This window comes from Lithobates pipiens, unplaced genomic scaffold, assembly GCF_037356315.1.
Source record: "Lithobates pipiens isolate NorthernLeopardFrog02 unplaced genomic scaffold, aLitPip1_a1.2 Scaffold_19, whole genome shotgun sequence".
Taxonomy (NCBI): Eukaryota; Metazoa; Chordata; class Amphibia; order Anura; family Ranidae; genus Lithobates; species Lithobates pipiens.
The window spans coordinates 458,816,779-458,834,438 of NW_027507764.1; the positions used below are offsets into that span (position 1 = coordinate 458,816,779).

At 43.1% G+C, this 17,660-nt stretch overlaps 1 protein-coding gene across 1 annotated transcript; it reads right to left on the reverse strand.

Annotated features, from left to right (window-relative positions):
- Window positions 1-2,629: 2,629 nt before the first annotated feature.
- On the reverse strand, window positions 2,630-6,143 carry LOC143997248 (uncharacterized). The gene is made up of 4 exons (XM_077492778.1): window positions 5,613-6,143; window positions 5,344-5,506; window positions 5,116-5,257; window positions 2,630-4,824 (listed from the first exon to the last, which is right to left on the reverse strand). Exons 1-4 carry the CDS (start codon window positions 5,836-5,838, stop codon window positions 4,240-4,242), a joined length of 1,116 nt encoding a protein of 371 aa, XP_077348904.1. The 5' UTR covers window positions 5,839-6,143; the 3' UTR covers window positions 2,630-4,239.
- Window positions 6,144-17,660: the final 11,517 nt, after the last annotated feature.

Below are 17,660 nucleotides of genomic sequence, written 5' to 3' on the forward strand. Positions count from 1 at the left end.
TGGTAATACACTTGTTTTCTTATGTTCTTTTTCTCTTATGTTATGACACACTTCCTTTTGTATGTAATTCTCCACCCTTTTTCCTGTGATTATACTTGTATCATGGATGCAGCTACAAGCCACATGTAGCAGGGCATGTGTATTCTGCATTGTAAGCTGCAGACAATATCATATTCTCACCACATAAATACTACACCCTATTCATCTGTTTGTATCCTGTCATCTGCTGTAACCTGCTGTTCAGAATAAAAGCACCTTTGTGGATGGAATCAATATTTGGTGAGTTCAAACTATCTGATGAGGATTGTCCTCAGTAATTAGGCCCCTTTCACACGGGCGGCTGTTCTGCCGCAGGAATCATGTTTATTTTTTTCTACAAAATTCAAGGCTCCAGGCACAGCGATCAGCTGCGTTTGCACAGTGCGTTTACCAGCGTTTACATGCGTTTACATGCGTTTTTATGCGGTTGCGTTTAACTGCAGTTTTTATTCCCATAGCAACCCTTTTATTTATTTATGTTTTTGTTCCCTGGAATGTACCCATGATGCATTGCAGTCCTCTATATTTAAACCTGTTTCTTTGTTCTCTGGCTGAGTGTGTGTTGGAGTTTTGCAGGAGTGGAGAGGAGTGCTGAGTTTTGTGCCAGTTTTTTTGAAAAATGAATGCAAATATGGGTAGTTTGCTTGCAATGCTCATTTTGCTGATGATGAGGATGAAGAGAAGAAGAGCGATCCAGAGTAGGCGACGTCCTCGTCGTTACTGGGTCCATCCCCTAACGTCTCAGCGCCTATCGATCGGCTACTTTGCCCTCATGTTCGGTGAGCTGAGGACTCATGGGGACAAGTTCCACAATTACACCAGGATGTCGGTGGCATGCTTCGATGAGCTGTTGGGACTTGTTAGAGGACGCCTGACCAGAACCACGACCAATATGCGAAGAAGCATTAGTCCAGAAGAACGGCTGTTACTTACGTTAAGGTAGGTTTTCCATATGTTGAACAAATGCTTAAATTCATGTACATGCAGGCTTAGGCAATATTGGCAATAGTGTGTGTGTATGTATGTATGTATATGTATATGTATATATATATATATATATATATATAGATGAATCTATAACCTAATCTATATCACAACAGCGATTTTTCGCACATTACTCCCATTACCATTATTTTTTATCCTTGAAAACTATCTATCGTGCCTTGCACAGTCAGTTTTATTTTTTGCAAATAGGAAACATCATCAAATTTCAGTAGTTTCTCATTATGTAGGTGAGCTCTGAACACAAAGGCAGAGTTTTGCATTAACAAGCAAGGTACCACCAAATAATATTTTGTACTAGACCAACCCACCACCAGGCTTCCTGTTTGGATGCCAGCACCTACTACCAGAGCCGAGGGATTTATCTTTGGGCTGCAATGTGTTAAAAGTCATCAGCTTATATAGATGCTGATGTTTATTTGTTACCATGTAGAACTCCATATGTATATTGATTTTTTTTTAAATTTTATTTATTTTACTATATTTTATATTTTCTGAATTGTTATCAATTTTGTATTGCAGATACCTTGCCACTGGTGCCAGTTTCACCTCCCTCCATCATCAATTTCTGATGGGAATTTCCACCGTATCCACCATTGTGCATGATACCTGTTACGTCATCTGGGAAGAACTGAGAACATCAGTCATGCCGGAGCCAACATCCAGTCTGTGGGAGGAAATAGCGGAGGAATTTTGGGAGAAGACCAACTTCCCAAACTGCATTGGGGCATTAGATGGGAAACACATCCGGCTCATCAAGCCTCCAAAATCCGGTTCCCGCTTTTTCAATTATAAGAAATACTTTTCTATTGTGCTTCTGGGACTCAGCGATGCAAATATGAAGTTCATCGCTGTGGATGTTGGAGCGTATGGGAGTTCTGGAGATTCGAGAATTTTCAGAAATTCCATAATGGGGCGGCGTTTTCAACATGGCGAATTTCAGGTGCCACAGTCAAGGCCTCTCCCTGGTACTACTGGACCAGATCTTCCACTTGTAGTGCTGGGAGATGAGGCATTTGCCTTAACCACGCACCTGCTAAGGCCCTATACCAGGCATGGTCTCACTGCCAGGAGGCGAATTTTTAACTATAGACTCAGCAGAGCTCGAAGAATGGTGGAGTGCGCATTTGGCATTTGCGCTGCCAAATGGCGTGTTTTGATGACAGCCATGCATCTGGAAGTTGAGCATGCCGTCAATGTGGTTCTAGCGAGTTGTGTTCTCCACAATTTTTTGAGGGGTAAGGAGATCGTGGCCACCGAAACCCCTGTTTATGAGGAACCCATAGGTCCTGTTACTGGCACTCGTCCAAGTAATCAGGCCCTACAAGTCCGTGAACATTTCACTGATTATTTTTTGAGTGAAGATGGACAGCTGCCATGGCAATTGGACTATGTATAAATTTTTAACCATTGTTGCATGTTTTTTTCATCACATATTTCAGGTTTTTGTGTCAGTTTTCACGTTTGCCTTAAATAAAGTAGTCGACAATTTTCAACAATTTAAATTGTTTTTATTTCTATCTTTTGCAATGCACAGGGCGTATTTAAAAAATTGAAAAACATTACAAAAACATTGAATGCTTGCAAGTATAGAAAAATGTTTTTTAATTACTTTGGAATATATATATATAAAATCTCCTTTTAGTTTCAAGTATTGAATTTCAAGTGCAACAGATAACGAGTCCACAAAATATCCCCCACTACCCCACAAAAAAAAAAGGTTACAGTATTCCTGCACTGCACAGGGTGTATAAAAAAAATAGAAAAACCTTACAAAAACATTGAATGCTTGCAAGTATAGAAAAATGTTTTTTAATTACTTTGGAATATATATATATAAAATCTCCTTTTAGTTTCAAGTATTGAATTTCAAGTGCAACAGATAACGAGTCCACAAAATATCCCCCACTACCCCACAAAAAAAAAAAGGTTACAGTATTCCTGCACTGCACAGGGTGTATAAAAAAAATAGAAAAACCTTACAAAAACATTGAATGCTTGCAAGTATAGAAAAATGTTTTTTAATTCCTTTGGAATATATATATATATATATATATATATATATATATATATATATATATATATATATATATATATATATAGAGATATATATAGAGAGATATATATAGAGATCTATATATATATATATATAGAGATATATATATAAAATCTCCTTTTAGTTTAAAGTATTGAATTTCAAGTGCAACAGATAACGAGTCCACAAAATATCCCCCACTACCCCCCGTAAAAAAAAAAAAAGGTTACAGTATTCCTGAAGTGCTGTCAGGCCCCTTTCACACAGGGCAGATCAGTAATGATCCGTCCCGTGAAGATCCGCTTGGTCGGCAGGGATTGTTCCATTGTCCCCACTGAGCCGGTGGCAGACAGGGCTGTCCCGGCACACTGTGCCCTGTGAGCTCTCTGTTCTCTTCTATGGGGATCGGAAGAGCACGTACCATCTGTCCGTGTAGATCCAATCCGCTCTGCAGATGGCTAGAAAAATTGGATTTCCCTCCGTCTACAGAATCGGACAATTGCGGTGGCACCCGATATCGTCCGCCTCCGCAACAGTCCGATTCTGCAGACGGAGTAAAAACCTATTCTATCCGTCTGCAGAGCCGATCGGATGGACACAGACAGACAGTCCGTGCTCGTCCGATCACCATAGAGGAGAGTGGAGAGCTGACAGGGCGGTCCCTGCACAGTGTGCGGAGACCGCCCTGTCCGCAGCCGGCTCAGCGGGGACAACGGAGCAATCCCGCTGAGCGAGCGGATCATCACGGGGCAGATCATTACTGATCCGCCCCGTGTGAAAGGGGCCAAAGATGGGCACTGAGTGCGGTAAACAGTTCTGAAATATTTGGCTAGATGGAGAAAGTGCAAAAGATGTCGCCATGTACACTCCACTGTGTAGATGGGGTAATCTCCCACTGGGCCAAGTCTCTCAACCTAAACAATGCTAGCACCCAATCAGAAAGTTCAGGTATTGTGAGAGCAAGTGGGGCCAAGTAGCAACATGTATAAGCTTGGGACAGTGGGAGATTCTTCTGTGCGTACAGTTCAGTGTACATGGAGGAATCTGGGGTTTGTTGTAAACATTAGTTCGTGTAGGTAAAACATTAAAGTAGTGTAGGTAAAACATTAAGTAACATTACACAACAAGAAAAATACAACCGTCATATCACTGCCATAGGAATACTATAAGTTTTCATATATTGAATAATTAGGGTTACGCAGGGAAGAATGGCTTGGTTCACTGCCAACATCTATGGGTGATCCTGAATGGGAAGATGAGGGTGAAGACACTGGGTGTGGCTGCACATGCATCCTTTGGTAACCAGGATTAGACGGGTAAGATGTATACAGTGGTGGGGGTCCTACATAAGGGTTAATGGCAGATGTTGTGTCATGGCACTGCTGACTGGGCATTGGTCTACTGAAAGACCCACTAGGTGAATTAAAACCCATAGCCCATGGCTGAAATTTAGGATATGGGCGTTGCTCTTTGCAAGCGGACACAATATACGTTAAATAGGCATGTATATCACCCCTGACCTCAGTGCGCTTATCTGCAGGAATCTCCCTGATTACACAAAGCAACATTCTTAAAAACATAACATCGGGGTCTGAGATGTTGAGGAATTCATCATCTTTTGCCTGGTTTTGTGATTGGTTTCTCATTTCTTCAATGATACGGTTGAAATATTCCTCAAAAGGTGTCTCTTGTTGAGTACGTGTTCGACGGGTGGTAGTAGTAGACCGGACTCTCCTATCTGGATTTGCCTGCAATATTATAATATATAGATTATGCATCTGATACTGAGGTCACACTGAACAGCATATGATGGCTTGCACAAATATTGCAGCACCTGTTTAGAATAGATCACACACAGGTACTTGTTTTGTTGCAAAAACCTGATCTCACTGAAGACCTCCAAAGCCAGAAGAACAAGTCACACCTTGCCCAAAAAACAAGTCGTTGTTGTTTCTACAACATTTGTGCCAACACCAGCTGCCTTTTCAAAATGTAACGTCTTTTGTGGACAGAAATTGTGACATTTTTAAAATACATACCGCAGGTTCTTGAGTGGATGGATGATATTCTTGGGATGACACTGTTTCTGTGGTTTCTTGACTGGTGTCAGCGTCTCCTGATGGTGATGGCGACGAACTTTCGCGCCTTGCGCTTGCTCTCACAGGGACACTTGACACAGTTCTAGGTAACAATAAAGATTACACGTTTAAAAAAAAAGTGAACATGAATATGCCAAATCGCTAAGTAAAATAAATGGATATACTTACGTGCGCATCTCAGTGGTGCGCCTCAAAAAAGACAAAGCCTCTGCATGGGGGTTAGGCCTGCGACGAGTTGAGGGTGCTCCGCTTCTCTCCGCAGCCTTCTCTTCGTTGACTTCTTTTTTGTAACGGTCGCGCAGGGACCTCCAACGTGTATAAACCTCCTTTCCTGCAATATATAAAAAAACATACAATGGCCTGGTCATTAGGGGGTAAAATCTTTACTAGGATGCATGTGTACCCTGCTGCATAGACACAACAAACCTTGCACTCACCTCGGTTATCCTGTTCAGTTGCAGACATCTCGTCCCAGTTCGGTGTGACATATTTGTAGACTTCTTCCCACTTTGCTCTCTTCAGCACTCGGTCTGCATATCCTGGGCATTCTGAGTCCCATAACTCTGGTCGGGCTTGCACCAGTGCGATGATGGCCTCGTGTGAGATGTCTCTTGCCGCCATGCTGTCTTCTCCCCTTTCATCCCTCTCAACTTCCTGTGTCATTTCCCAGGTACACCTGCTGTATAGGATGTGCTTCCGGGTTTTTTTTTTCTTCTTTCACGCTGCTGGCCGCAATTGACACAAAAGACTGCGATTACCTGCGGTTATGTGCTTATAGCTGCGCTACATCGCACCTGGACGCATACAATTCTATTTTTTCTATTCGCACCGAACCGCATGTAACGAAATCGCCGCTAAACGCTGTGTGTGAATGGGGCCATAGGAAAGCATTGTGTGCTTTTAGCTGCGGTAGAAATGAAGAAAATCCGCAGCTAAAAGCACCATTCTATCCGCCCGTGTGAAAGGGGCCTTATATCTTATTCAGACCAGGCATTGAGGTCTCACAAGGGATAAATCGCTTCACAACAATTGGAGTCAGAATAGTTTACCTATCCAAAGTTAAAACAACAAGGACAAGTTCATAAAAAGACTGAAGGTCCGCTTTAAGGAAATTCTTTGGGGATCACCAGAACTAGTGTCCTCATTGGAACATTTCCCCTCTATTACTTTTCTGGCGACAACCCAATATTTGGGGATTTTATTTTACTTTCACTTTCAATGACAATGGTAACCAGCACAATTAGAGAGGGTGAATCTCCTTAACAGGGGCACAGACAGCAATAAATATTGACAGGAGTCCTAATCTATCTCTACTCAAAAGAAAAAAAAAAGTTTTGTCTTTAGTTATACTTTAACCTCTTATCACAGAAGGTAAAACAAACCTTAAATTGGATGAAAACCCGATTCATTAAATTTAAGCTGGCCACATATAGTTGTAGTGTTTTCATATCTCTCTAAAGCACTATGTCCTATAGCTGTCTCTTGCTCAGTAGCTCTGTTATCAGCATGATAACTTCTCACACGTTCTCCAAGACAGGAGATAGCAGTGTTGTAAGAGAACTGCTGTAATACATTGGGTGCACACACATGCGCACGCGCACCAGCGACCACAGATTCCCATAAGGAAGGAATGCACGCACTCAGAGGAGTTGGCGCCAGACAGCCTAATTAACCACTTTCAGACCGGACCATTTTGCTGGTAAATGACCAGAGGTCTTTTTACAATTTGGCACTGCGCTGCTTTAACTGGTAATTGCGCGGTCATGCAATGTTGTACCCAAACAAAATTTGCGTCCTTTTCTTCCCACAAATAGAGCTTTCTTTTGATGGTATTTGATTGCCTCTGCGATTTTTATTTTTTGCGATATAAATGGAAAAAGACCGCAAATTTTGAAAAAAAATGATATTTTCTACTTTTTGTTATTAGAAAAATCCAATAAATTCAATTTTAGTCATACATTTAGGCCAAAATGTATTCAGCCACATGTCTTTGGTAAAAAAAAAGTCAATAACTGTATATTTATTGGTTTGCGCAAAAGTTGTCACATCTACAAACTAAGGTACGTTTTCTGGAATTTACGCAGCTTTTAGTTTACGACTGCCTATCTCAGTTCTTGAGGTGCTAAAATGGCAGGGCAGTACAAAACCCCCCCAAATGACCCCATTTTGGAAAGTAGACCCCCTAAGGAAATTGATAAGTGGCATGTTGAGCCCATCGAATATTTTTTTTTTTTTCCTCAAGCGATTGAATAATGACAAAAAAATAATTTTTTTTTTTTTTTTACACAAAGTTGTCACTAAATGATATATTGCTCACACATGCTATGGGCATATGTGAAATGACACCCCAAAATAAATTCTGCTGCTTCTCCTGAGTACGGGGATACCACACGTGTGGGATTTTTTGGGAGCCTAGCCGCATACGGGGCCCCGAAAGCCAAGAACCGCCTTCAGGTTTTCTAAGGGCGTAAATATTTGACTTCACTCCTCACTACCTATTACAGTTTTGAAGGCCATAAAATGCCAAGATGGCACAAAACCCCCACAAATGACCCCATTTTAGAAAGTAGACACCCCAAGCTATTTGCTGAGAGGCATTTTGAGTCCATGGAATATTTTATATTTTGCCACAAGTTGCGGGAAAATTACAAACTTTAATTTTTTTTTATTTTTTTTTCACAAAGTTGTCACTAAATGATATATTGCTCACACGTGCTATGGGCATATGTGAAATGACACCCCAAAATAAATTCTGCTGCTTCTCCTGAGTACGGGGATACCACATATGTGGGACTTTTTGGGAGCCTAGCCACGTACGGGGCCCCGAAAACCAAGAACCGCCTTCAGGTTTTCTAAGGGCGTAAATATTTGACTTCACTCCTCACTACCTATTACAGTTTTGAAGGCCATAAAATGCCAAGATGGCACAAAACCCCCACAAATGACCCCATTTTAGAAAGTAGACACCCCAAGCTATTTGCTGAGAGGCATGTTGAGTCCATGGAATATTTTATATTTTGCCACAAGTTGCGGGAAAATTACAAACTTTTTATTTTATTTTATTTTTTCACAAAGTTGTCACTAAATGATATATTGCTCACGCATGCCATGGGCATATGTGAAATGACACCCCAAAATAAATTCTGCTGCTTCTCCTGAGTACGGGGATACCACATATGTGGGACTTTACGGGGCCCCGAAAACCAAGCACCGCCTTCAGGCTTTCTAAGGGCGTTACAGTTTTGAAGGCCATAAAATGCCAAGATGGCACAAACCCCCCCCAAATGACCCCATTTTGGAAAGTAGACACCCCTAAATTTAGGGGTACACTAGTGAGACTAGGTAATAAATGGCGGGTGCCCTGAAACTATAAAAAAAATAACTAACCAACCAGCGTCACCTGTAACAGTTATATGGTGATCACTGGTGAAAGGGTTAACTAGGGGGCAATCAGGGGGCTTTATGCGGTAGTATATGGGGGTCCCTGGCGCTATAAAAAGTTGCGGCGAACCTAAATACCTACCTGCCTAACTAGCGTCACCTGTGACACTAATACAGCGATCAGAAAAATGATCACTTATTAGGCTGGGTTCACACTGGAGCGATGCGGGAACGCCACGAATCCGCGGCGGGTTCCCGCATCGCATGCCTCCCGGCGGCAGTTCACACTGCCCTATGCGAACTGCTGGGAGTGTCAGTGAAATAATGACACCCCCAGATCAGTTCGCATATCGCAGTGCGATCTGCAAACTCGGATCGCATGGTGTGAACACCCATGCGATCCGATTCTGCTGCGGACCAAAAAAAGGGTCCCGTGCGAGTTTGCGGCGGGTGCGGCGGGTGCGACACGAATTCAGCCATACTATCTGTATGGCTGAACTCGAATCGCACAGAGATCGGATGTGATTTGCACTGCAGTGCGGTGCGAATCACATCCGTTCTCAAACCGCTGCAATGTGAACCCAGCCTTAGTGACACTGGCGACGGGGGGTGATCACGGGGTTAAACCTTTATTGGGGGGGTTAGGGGGGTACATTAGAACTAAAGGGGGCTAACCCTAACTGCCCTAACAGTTATTACAGTCACAAATGACACCAATGCAAAAAAAAAAAAAGCAATTGGTGTCACTGTGACTGGGGGGGCAGGGGTAATTGGGGGGGTGATCGGGGGGTAAAGGGGGGGTGTGAGTGTGCCTGGCATGTTCTACTGTATGTGTGGTGTGTTGGTGCAACTCACCGAACCTCTCTCCTCGGTGCCGGAACGAAAAATACCGACACGGAGGAGAGAATACATCACTTCCTCTCCTGTGTTTACATTACAGGAGAGGAAGTGATGTCACGGAGGATTTCCATTCGTCGAGAGCGATCGCGAGGGGGTGGCCATGAATGAATGGCCGCCCCCTCATCCCGGATCGCTCTCGAAGGAATGCCGACCGCCGCAGGCACCGGGGGGGGGGGCCCGATCGGGCCCCCCACCCGCGGGCAGGCAGGGACTTATATATACGCCCATATGCCTGCCCGTGCCATTCTGCCGACGTATATCGTCGTGCGGTGGTCGGCAAGTGGTTAAAGGATGCACTGACTCCTGCTCAATGCTGACTGGTCTTCAGCTGTTTCCTGATACCCTGCTTGAATCCTGCTTGCTATCTGTTGCTGACCTGGCTTTCCACTGACCTGGCTTTGGACTCTGCTTACATTTCTGATTATTGGTTCCTGATCCCGGGTGCTCCTGACCTTGCTACTGTCTGATGTCCTGGTACCCTGCTGCCCGTTCGCTGTTGAATCCGGCTATCCTATTGACCTCGCTTCTGTTTCCTGCCTGGCTCAATGCTTCTTCCATGTGCCTGTGCTGGCTGCCCTTCATCCCAGCTCCATTGGGTCCAGTGTGCTTCTGTCTCCAGACTACAGGAGGTTCCAGCAAACCACACATCCTGAACCTGCAAGCCTGTTGGAGTTCCCTTTTAACCTCGGCTGATCTTTCCAGTATCATGCCAGTTCTTGACCTGATGTTCTGCCTGAATCACAGAGTCTACAACTCCTGCCGCAAGCTCTGCAATCAACACTTACAGGCACTCATGTTCCTCCTGTCCCTCGCCACCATCTGTTCCACTCTCAGTGGGGCCTGGGCTGGAAATACAAGAGAGTCCAACCTCGTCATTTCAGTCTCCTACCAGTTACATGACAGTACCAGTCAGCCATGGATGGAGTCTGAAAGGGAGGTCTCTCCATTGGAGGATATTTGCAGATCAATCTCTGCTGTATCATACATTGTGCAGTTTACAAGAAAAACTCAACTGCATGGAAGATCAGCTACTGGACAAGATGGATGTTGCATCTGCCTGCGCTCCTCCAACAGTCATAAATTCATCTGCTCAAACCGAGTCAGGCCTACTCCGTGAGTCTACTCTCCCCTTCTAGAACCCAGGGTGCCTATACCCGAACAATTTTATGGAAATTGTGGGCTCATCGCCTCCGGGAGCAACATGACCCGGTCCTGGCAGCCACCGATTTGTTCTTTTCAGCCATGTCTCAGCTATACGCTGATCCCTTTTATCATCAGTCTACTGAATCCATGCTTGGCAAGCTGCAACAAGCCCTATGGCCTATGTAACTGACTTTCGTGTATGGAATGTAGACACTCAATGGAATAACTCTGCACTTCGTTTCACCTAGGACTTTCTGAGACTTTAAAAGACGAACTTTCCAGAGTGGAAGTACCAGCATCCCTGGAAGATCTTATTAATCTAGCCATTCAGATCGATCAATGGTTACGGGAGAGACAATCTGAAAGCTCTAATGGAACCCTCACTTTGTCTTCAAGGACTGACTCTCCTGCTTCCTCATCTGCTGCATCCCTCATCTGCTGCAGTATAACAGCTAATACTCTGCACTAACTTCCAATACTCTGCAGTACCAGCCAATACTCTGCAGTAAAATTTCAGCCAATACTCTGCAATACCCTGCCAATACTCTGCAATACCCTGCCATAAATTGCCATACTCGGAGATACCCAGCCATACTCGGAGATACCCAGCCATACTCGGAGATACCCTGCAATACCCAGCCATAGTCGGTGATACCCTGCAATACCCAGCCATAGACATCCCCCCCTCCCGCCGCCCTCCAGTGCTTCTACCAACTCGCCAATACGATCAAAGCCAGAATCTTTTTTATTTTTTTATTTCAGGCTTTCCAGCCTAGAGGTGAGATGTGGGGTCTTATTGACCCCATATCTCACTGTAAAGAGGACCTGTCATGCCATATTCCTATTACAAGGGATGTTTACATTCATTGTAAGAGGAATAAAAGGGATCAAAAAATGTATTTTTGGGGAAAAAAATGTCAAACTAAAATAAATAAAGTAAAATGAACAATAAAAAAAAAAAAATTTTTTAAAGCGCCCCTGTCCCCATGTGCTCGCATGCAGAAGCGAACGCATACGTAAGTCCCACCCACATATGAAAACGGTGTTCAAACCACACATGTGAGGTATCGCTGCGAACGTTAGAGCGAGAGCAATAATTCTAGCCCTAGATCTCCTCTGTAACTCAAAACATATAACCAGTAAAAAAAAATTCAAGCGTCGCCTAAGGGGATTTTTAAGTAGCGATGTTTGGCGCCATTCCACGGGCGTCTGCAATTTTGAAGAGTGACATGTTAGGTATCTATTTACTCAGCATAACTTCATCTTTCACACTATGCAAAAATTGGGCTAACTTTACTGTGTTTTTTTTTTTAAGCACAAAACATTTTTTTTCCCAAAAAAAAAGCATTCGAAAAATTGCTGCGCAAATACCGTGCGAGATAAAAAGTTGCAACGACCACCATTGTATTCTCCAGGGTGTTTGCTAAAAAAAACCTATATAATGTTTTGGGATTCTATGTAATTTTCTAGCAAATAAATGATGATTTTTACATGTAGGAGAGAAATGTCAGAATTTTCCTGGGTGCTCCAGAACGCCTGATGGCGCTCCCTGCATGTTAGGCCTCTGTATGTGGCCACACTGTGTAAAAGTCTCACACATGTGGTATCGCCGTACTTGGGAGTAATAGCAGAATGTATTTTGGGGTGTAATTTGTGGTATGCATATGCTGTGTGTGAGAAATAAACTGATAATATGACAATTTTGTGAAAAAAAAAAAGTTAAAAAAATCTTGATTTTGCAAAGAATTGTGGGAAAAAATGACAACTTCAAAAACTCATCATGCCTCTTACTAAATACATTGGAATGTCTTCTTTCCAAAAAGGGGTCATTTGGGGGGTATTTGTACTTTTCTGGCATGTTAGGGTCTCAAGAATTGAAATAGGCCGTCAGTACTTCAGGTGTGATCAATTTTCAGATATTGGCACCATAGCTTGTGGACTCTATAACTTTCACAAAGACCAAATAATATCCACCAATTTGTACTTATTTTTACCAAAGATATGTAGTAGTATAAATTTTGGCCAAAATTTATGAAGAAAAAGTTACTAATCTGCTAAATTTTATAACAGAAACAAAGAAAAATTCATTTTTTTACAGAATTTTCAGTATTTTTTCTTTTATAGCACAAAAAATAAAAAACCGAGCGGTGATTAAATACCACCAAAAGAAAGCTCCATTTGTGTGAAAAAAGGGACAAAAATTTCATATAGGTCCAGTGTTGCATGACTGAGTAATTGTCATTCAAAATGTAAGAGCACCGAAAGATGAAAATTGGTCTTGTTATTAAGGGTGTTTAAAGAGGAAGTAAACCCTGATGGGTTTACTTTCTCTTTCATTCCCTGCAAAGGCAAAGCATAATGGACTACTATGCATCGCATAGTAGTCCATTATGTGTCACTTACCTGACACAGGAGCCAGCGAAGTCACCGCTGTCCCCAGTAGTCCGGCGCATCCATCTTCTCGGTGGGGTCTCACAGCTTCGCCGCTGTCATTTGGCGAAGCCGCGATAACGTCACTCCCGCGCATGCGCACGGGAGCTGACACGCGCGGCAGCTCCGTCGTTGAAGATGCCGTGCTCAGTGCGCCTGCGCGCCGCTGTCTACGGTGCATGCGCCGTAGACAGTGGTGCCTGTCTTCGGGCAAATGTCTCCTAAACCGTATAGGTTTAGGAGATATTTCTTGGACCTACAGGTAAGCCTTAATGTAGGCTTACCTGTAGGTGTGTTGTAAGGGTTTACAACCACTTCAAGTGCCCAGTGGTCAAGTGGTTAAAGTAATTGTAAAGGTTTTTTCTTGTTGTTTTTTTTTTAAATAACAAACATGTTATACTTACCTGCTCTGTGCAAGGGTTTTGCACAAAGCGGTCCCGATCCTTCTTTTTTGGGGTCCCCCGGTCGCACTCCTGGCCCCTCCTCTTCATTGAGTGCCCCCACGGAGACCCGCTTTCCATGGGGGCACACATGCGGGCACACTCCCGAGTCCTGCTGCTGACACAGACAGCAGGACTCGGCCCCTCCCCGGCTCCCGTGTCACTAGATTTCATTGACAGCAGCGGGAGTCAAAGGTGCTGCTATAAATTAATCCATGCTTGTCACAGGAACGATCAGGTTCAGGTGAGAAAAAGGGGGGTTTTGGGGGGGAGCTGCCACACAGATGGTTTTACACCTTAATGCATAGAATGCATTAAGGTGAAAAACCATGAGACTTTACAAGTCTCTTAATGCATAGAATGCATTAAGGTAAAAAGAAAAAAAAAAAAACTTCTACCTTTAGAACCACTTTGATTAAAAAATGTTTTTTTTAATCCTCCCTAAAAAACACTGACCCTGACCTTAGGCCCTAACTTGGACTCTGAACATGACCTTTGACAATAACCCTGACACTGACCTAGATGAAACTCTGATCTAGCAATTATATCCCTTTATTTTGAAATTGTTATTAATACTATTATTATTTATAAACACAATTTTTACAATTTATCTTCCAGTAAGGAGAAAAGCTATATTTCTTTTTCTCTATTCAAGAGGAGAAAACATACATCGGGGCAGGCTGTACAGTGACTGATCCCTGGGATAGCCAATCAGAGACTATCAAAGTGATCAAGTGATCGAGAACTGATCCTCCCGAGTTCCAGATCATTAGTACAAGGCCTGGAGCTGTCGGTGAGACCCCCTTTATGTTCTGGGAGTGCACTGTGCAGCACAATTCCAGCATAAACACAGCAGCACATATACAGTGCCTTGCGAAAGTATTCGGCCCCCTTGAACTTTTCAACCTTTTGCCACATTTCAGGCTTCAAACATAAAGATATAAAACATTTTTGTGAAGAATCACCAACAAGTGGGACACAATTGTGAAGTGGAACGAAATCTATTGGATATTTTAAACTTTTTTAGCAAATAAAAAACTGAAAAGTGGTGCGTGCAAAATTATTTGGCCCCTTTACTTTCAGTGCAGCAAACTCACTCCAGAAGTTCAGCGAGGATCTCTGAATGATCCAATGTTGTCCTAAATGACTGATGGTGATAAATAGAATCCACCTGTGTGCAATCAAGTCTCTGTATAAATGCACCTGCTCTGTGATAGTCTCAGGGTTCTGTTGAAAGTGCAGAGAGCATCATGAAGACCAAGGAACACACCAGGCAGGTCCGTAATACTGTTGTGGAGAAGTTTAAAGCTGGATTTGGATACAAAAAGATTTCCCAAGCTTTAAACATCCCAAGGAGCACTGTGCAAGCGATCATTTTGAAATGAAAGGAGTATCAGACCACTGCAAATCTACCAAGACCTGGCCGTCCCTCTAAACTTTCAGCTCAGACAAGGAGAAGACTGATCAGAGATGCAGCCAAGAGGCCCATGATCACTCTGGATGAACTACAGAGAACTACAGCTGAGGTGGGAGAGTCTGTCCATAGGACAACAATCAGTCGTACACTGCACAAATCTGGCCTTTATGGAAGAGTGGCAAGAAGAAAGCCATTTCTCAAAGATATCCATAAAAAGTCTCGTCTAAAGTTTGCCACAAGCCACCTGGGAGACACACCAAACATGTGGAAGAAGGTGCTCTGGTCAGATGAAACCAAAATCAAACTTTTGCCCACAATGCAAAACGATATGTTTGACGTAAAAGCAACACAGCTCATCACCCTCAACACACCATCCCCACTGTCAAACATGGTGGTGGCAGCATCATGGTTTGGGCCTGCTTTTCTTCAGCAGGGACAGGGAAGATGGTTAAAATTGAGGGGAAGATGGATGCAGCCAAATACAGGACCATTCTGGATGAAAACCTGTTGGAGTCTGCAAAGGACCTGAAACTGGGACGGAGATTTATCTTCCAACAAGACAATGATCCCAAACATACAGCAAAATCTACAAAGGAATGGTTCACAAATAAACGTATCCAGGTGTTAGAATGGCCAAGTCAAAGTCCAGACTTGAATCCAAGAATCCAATCGAGAATCTGTGGAAAGAGCTGAAAACTGCTGTTCACAAACGGTCTCCATCCAACCTCACTGAGCTCGAGCTGTTTTGCAAGGAAGAATGGGCAAGAATTTCAGTCTCTCGATGTGCAAAACTGATAGAGACATACCCCAAGCGACTTGCAGCTGTAATCGCACCAAAAGGTGGCTCTACAAAGTATTAACGCAAGGGGGCCGGATAATTTTGCACGCCCCACTTTTCATTTTTTTATTAGTTAAAAAAGTTTCAAAAATCCAATAGATTTCGTTCCACTTCATAATTGTGTCCCACTTGTTGGTGATTCTTAACAAAAATTAAAAATTGTATATCTTTATGTTTGAAGCCTGAAATGTGGCAAAAGGTTGAAAAGTTCAAGGGGGGCGAATACTTTCACAAGGCACTGTACACTCACTGGCTACTACTGTATTAGGTACACCTTGCTAGCACTTGGTTGGACCCCCTTTTGCCTTCAGAACAACCTTAATTCTTTGTGGCATAGATTCAACAAGATGTTGGAAACATTCCTCAGAGATTTTGGTTCATATTAACATGATAGCATCAGGCAGTTGCTGCAGATTTGTTGGCTGCACATCCATGATGCGAATCTCCTGTTCCACCACATCCCAAAGGTGCTCTATTGGATGGAGATCTGGTGACTGTGGTGGGTATTGAAGTACAGTGATCTCATTGTCATGTTCAAGAAACCAGTGGTGATATTATTTGAGCTTTGTGACATGGTGCATTATCCTGCTGGAAGGAGCCATCAGAAGATGGGTACACTGTAGTCATAAAGGGATGGATATGGTCAGCAACAATATTTAGGTAGGCAGTGGCATGTAAATTATGCTCCATTGGTACTAGGGGGCCCAAAGTGTTCCAAGAAAATATCCCCCACACCATTACACCACCACCACCAGCCTAATACAAGGTGGGATGGATCCATGCTTTCATGTTGTTTACGCCAAATTCTGACCCTACCTTCTGAATGCCGCAGCTAAAATCAAGACCCATCAACCAAGCAATGTTTTTCCAATCTTCTATTGTCCAATTTTGCGGAACCTGTGCAAATTGTAGCCTCAGCTTCCTGTTCTTAGCTGACAGGAGTGGCACCGGTGTGGTCTTCTACTGCTGTAGCCCATCTGCTTCAAGGCTGTGTTCTGCATTCAGAGTTGTTATTCTGCATACTTTGGTTGTAATAAGTGGTTATTTGATTTGCTGTTGCCTTTCTAAGTTTAAGTCACGTAAATCCTCTTTCTTCCCCATTCTGATGCTCAGTTTGAACCTCAGCAAGTCGTCTTCACTACATCTAGATGCCTAAATGCATTGAGTTGCTGCCAAGTGATTGGCTGGTTAGCAATTTGTGTTACCAAGAAATTGAAAAAGTGTACCTAAAAAAGTGGCCGGTGAATGTATGTAGCATCAAGGATAAAGATCCACTTCCATGAAGTCACATATAGGCACTATACACTTGGCGGGAATAGGTTAATGAAATGTCACTTTGTTACATGTCAATCAAAACACAAAACAAAGAAAAGCAGGGAAAACTCTGGGGATTTTGCACTTCAGCACACAGGAGCTGCTAAGCATCTATGCGCATTAGGCATTAACCACTTACAGACCGGAAAGATTTACCCTCTTCCTGATCAGGCCATTTTTGTAATAAAGCACTGCATAGCTTTAACTGACAATTGTGCGGTCATGCGGCACTGTACACAAACACAATTGATGTCTTTTTTTCCTCACAAATAGAACTTTCTTTTGGGGTTATTTGATCACCTCTGCAGACAGATCGGACAATTTTGACACTTTTTTGGGACCATTGACATTTATACAGCGATCAGAGCTAAAAATAGCCATTGATTACTGTATATATGTCATTGGCAGGGAAGGGATTAACACTAAGGGGTGATTAAGGGGTTAAGTGTTCCCTAGGGAGGTGTTTCTAACTGTGGGGGGGGGGGGGGTGTACTGACTGGAGGAGGAGAGAAATCGCTGTTCCTGATCACTAGGAACAACAGATCTCTCTCTACATCCCTGTTAGAACTGGGATCTGTTTGTTTACTTTGACAGATCCCCATTCTGACTCTCTGTGGAGCAA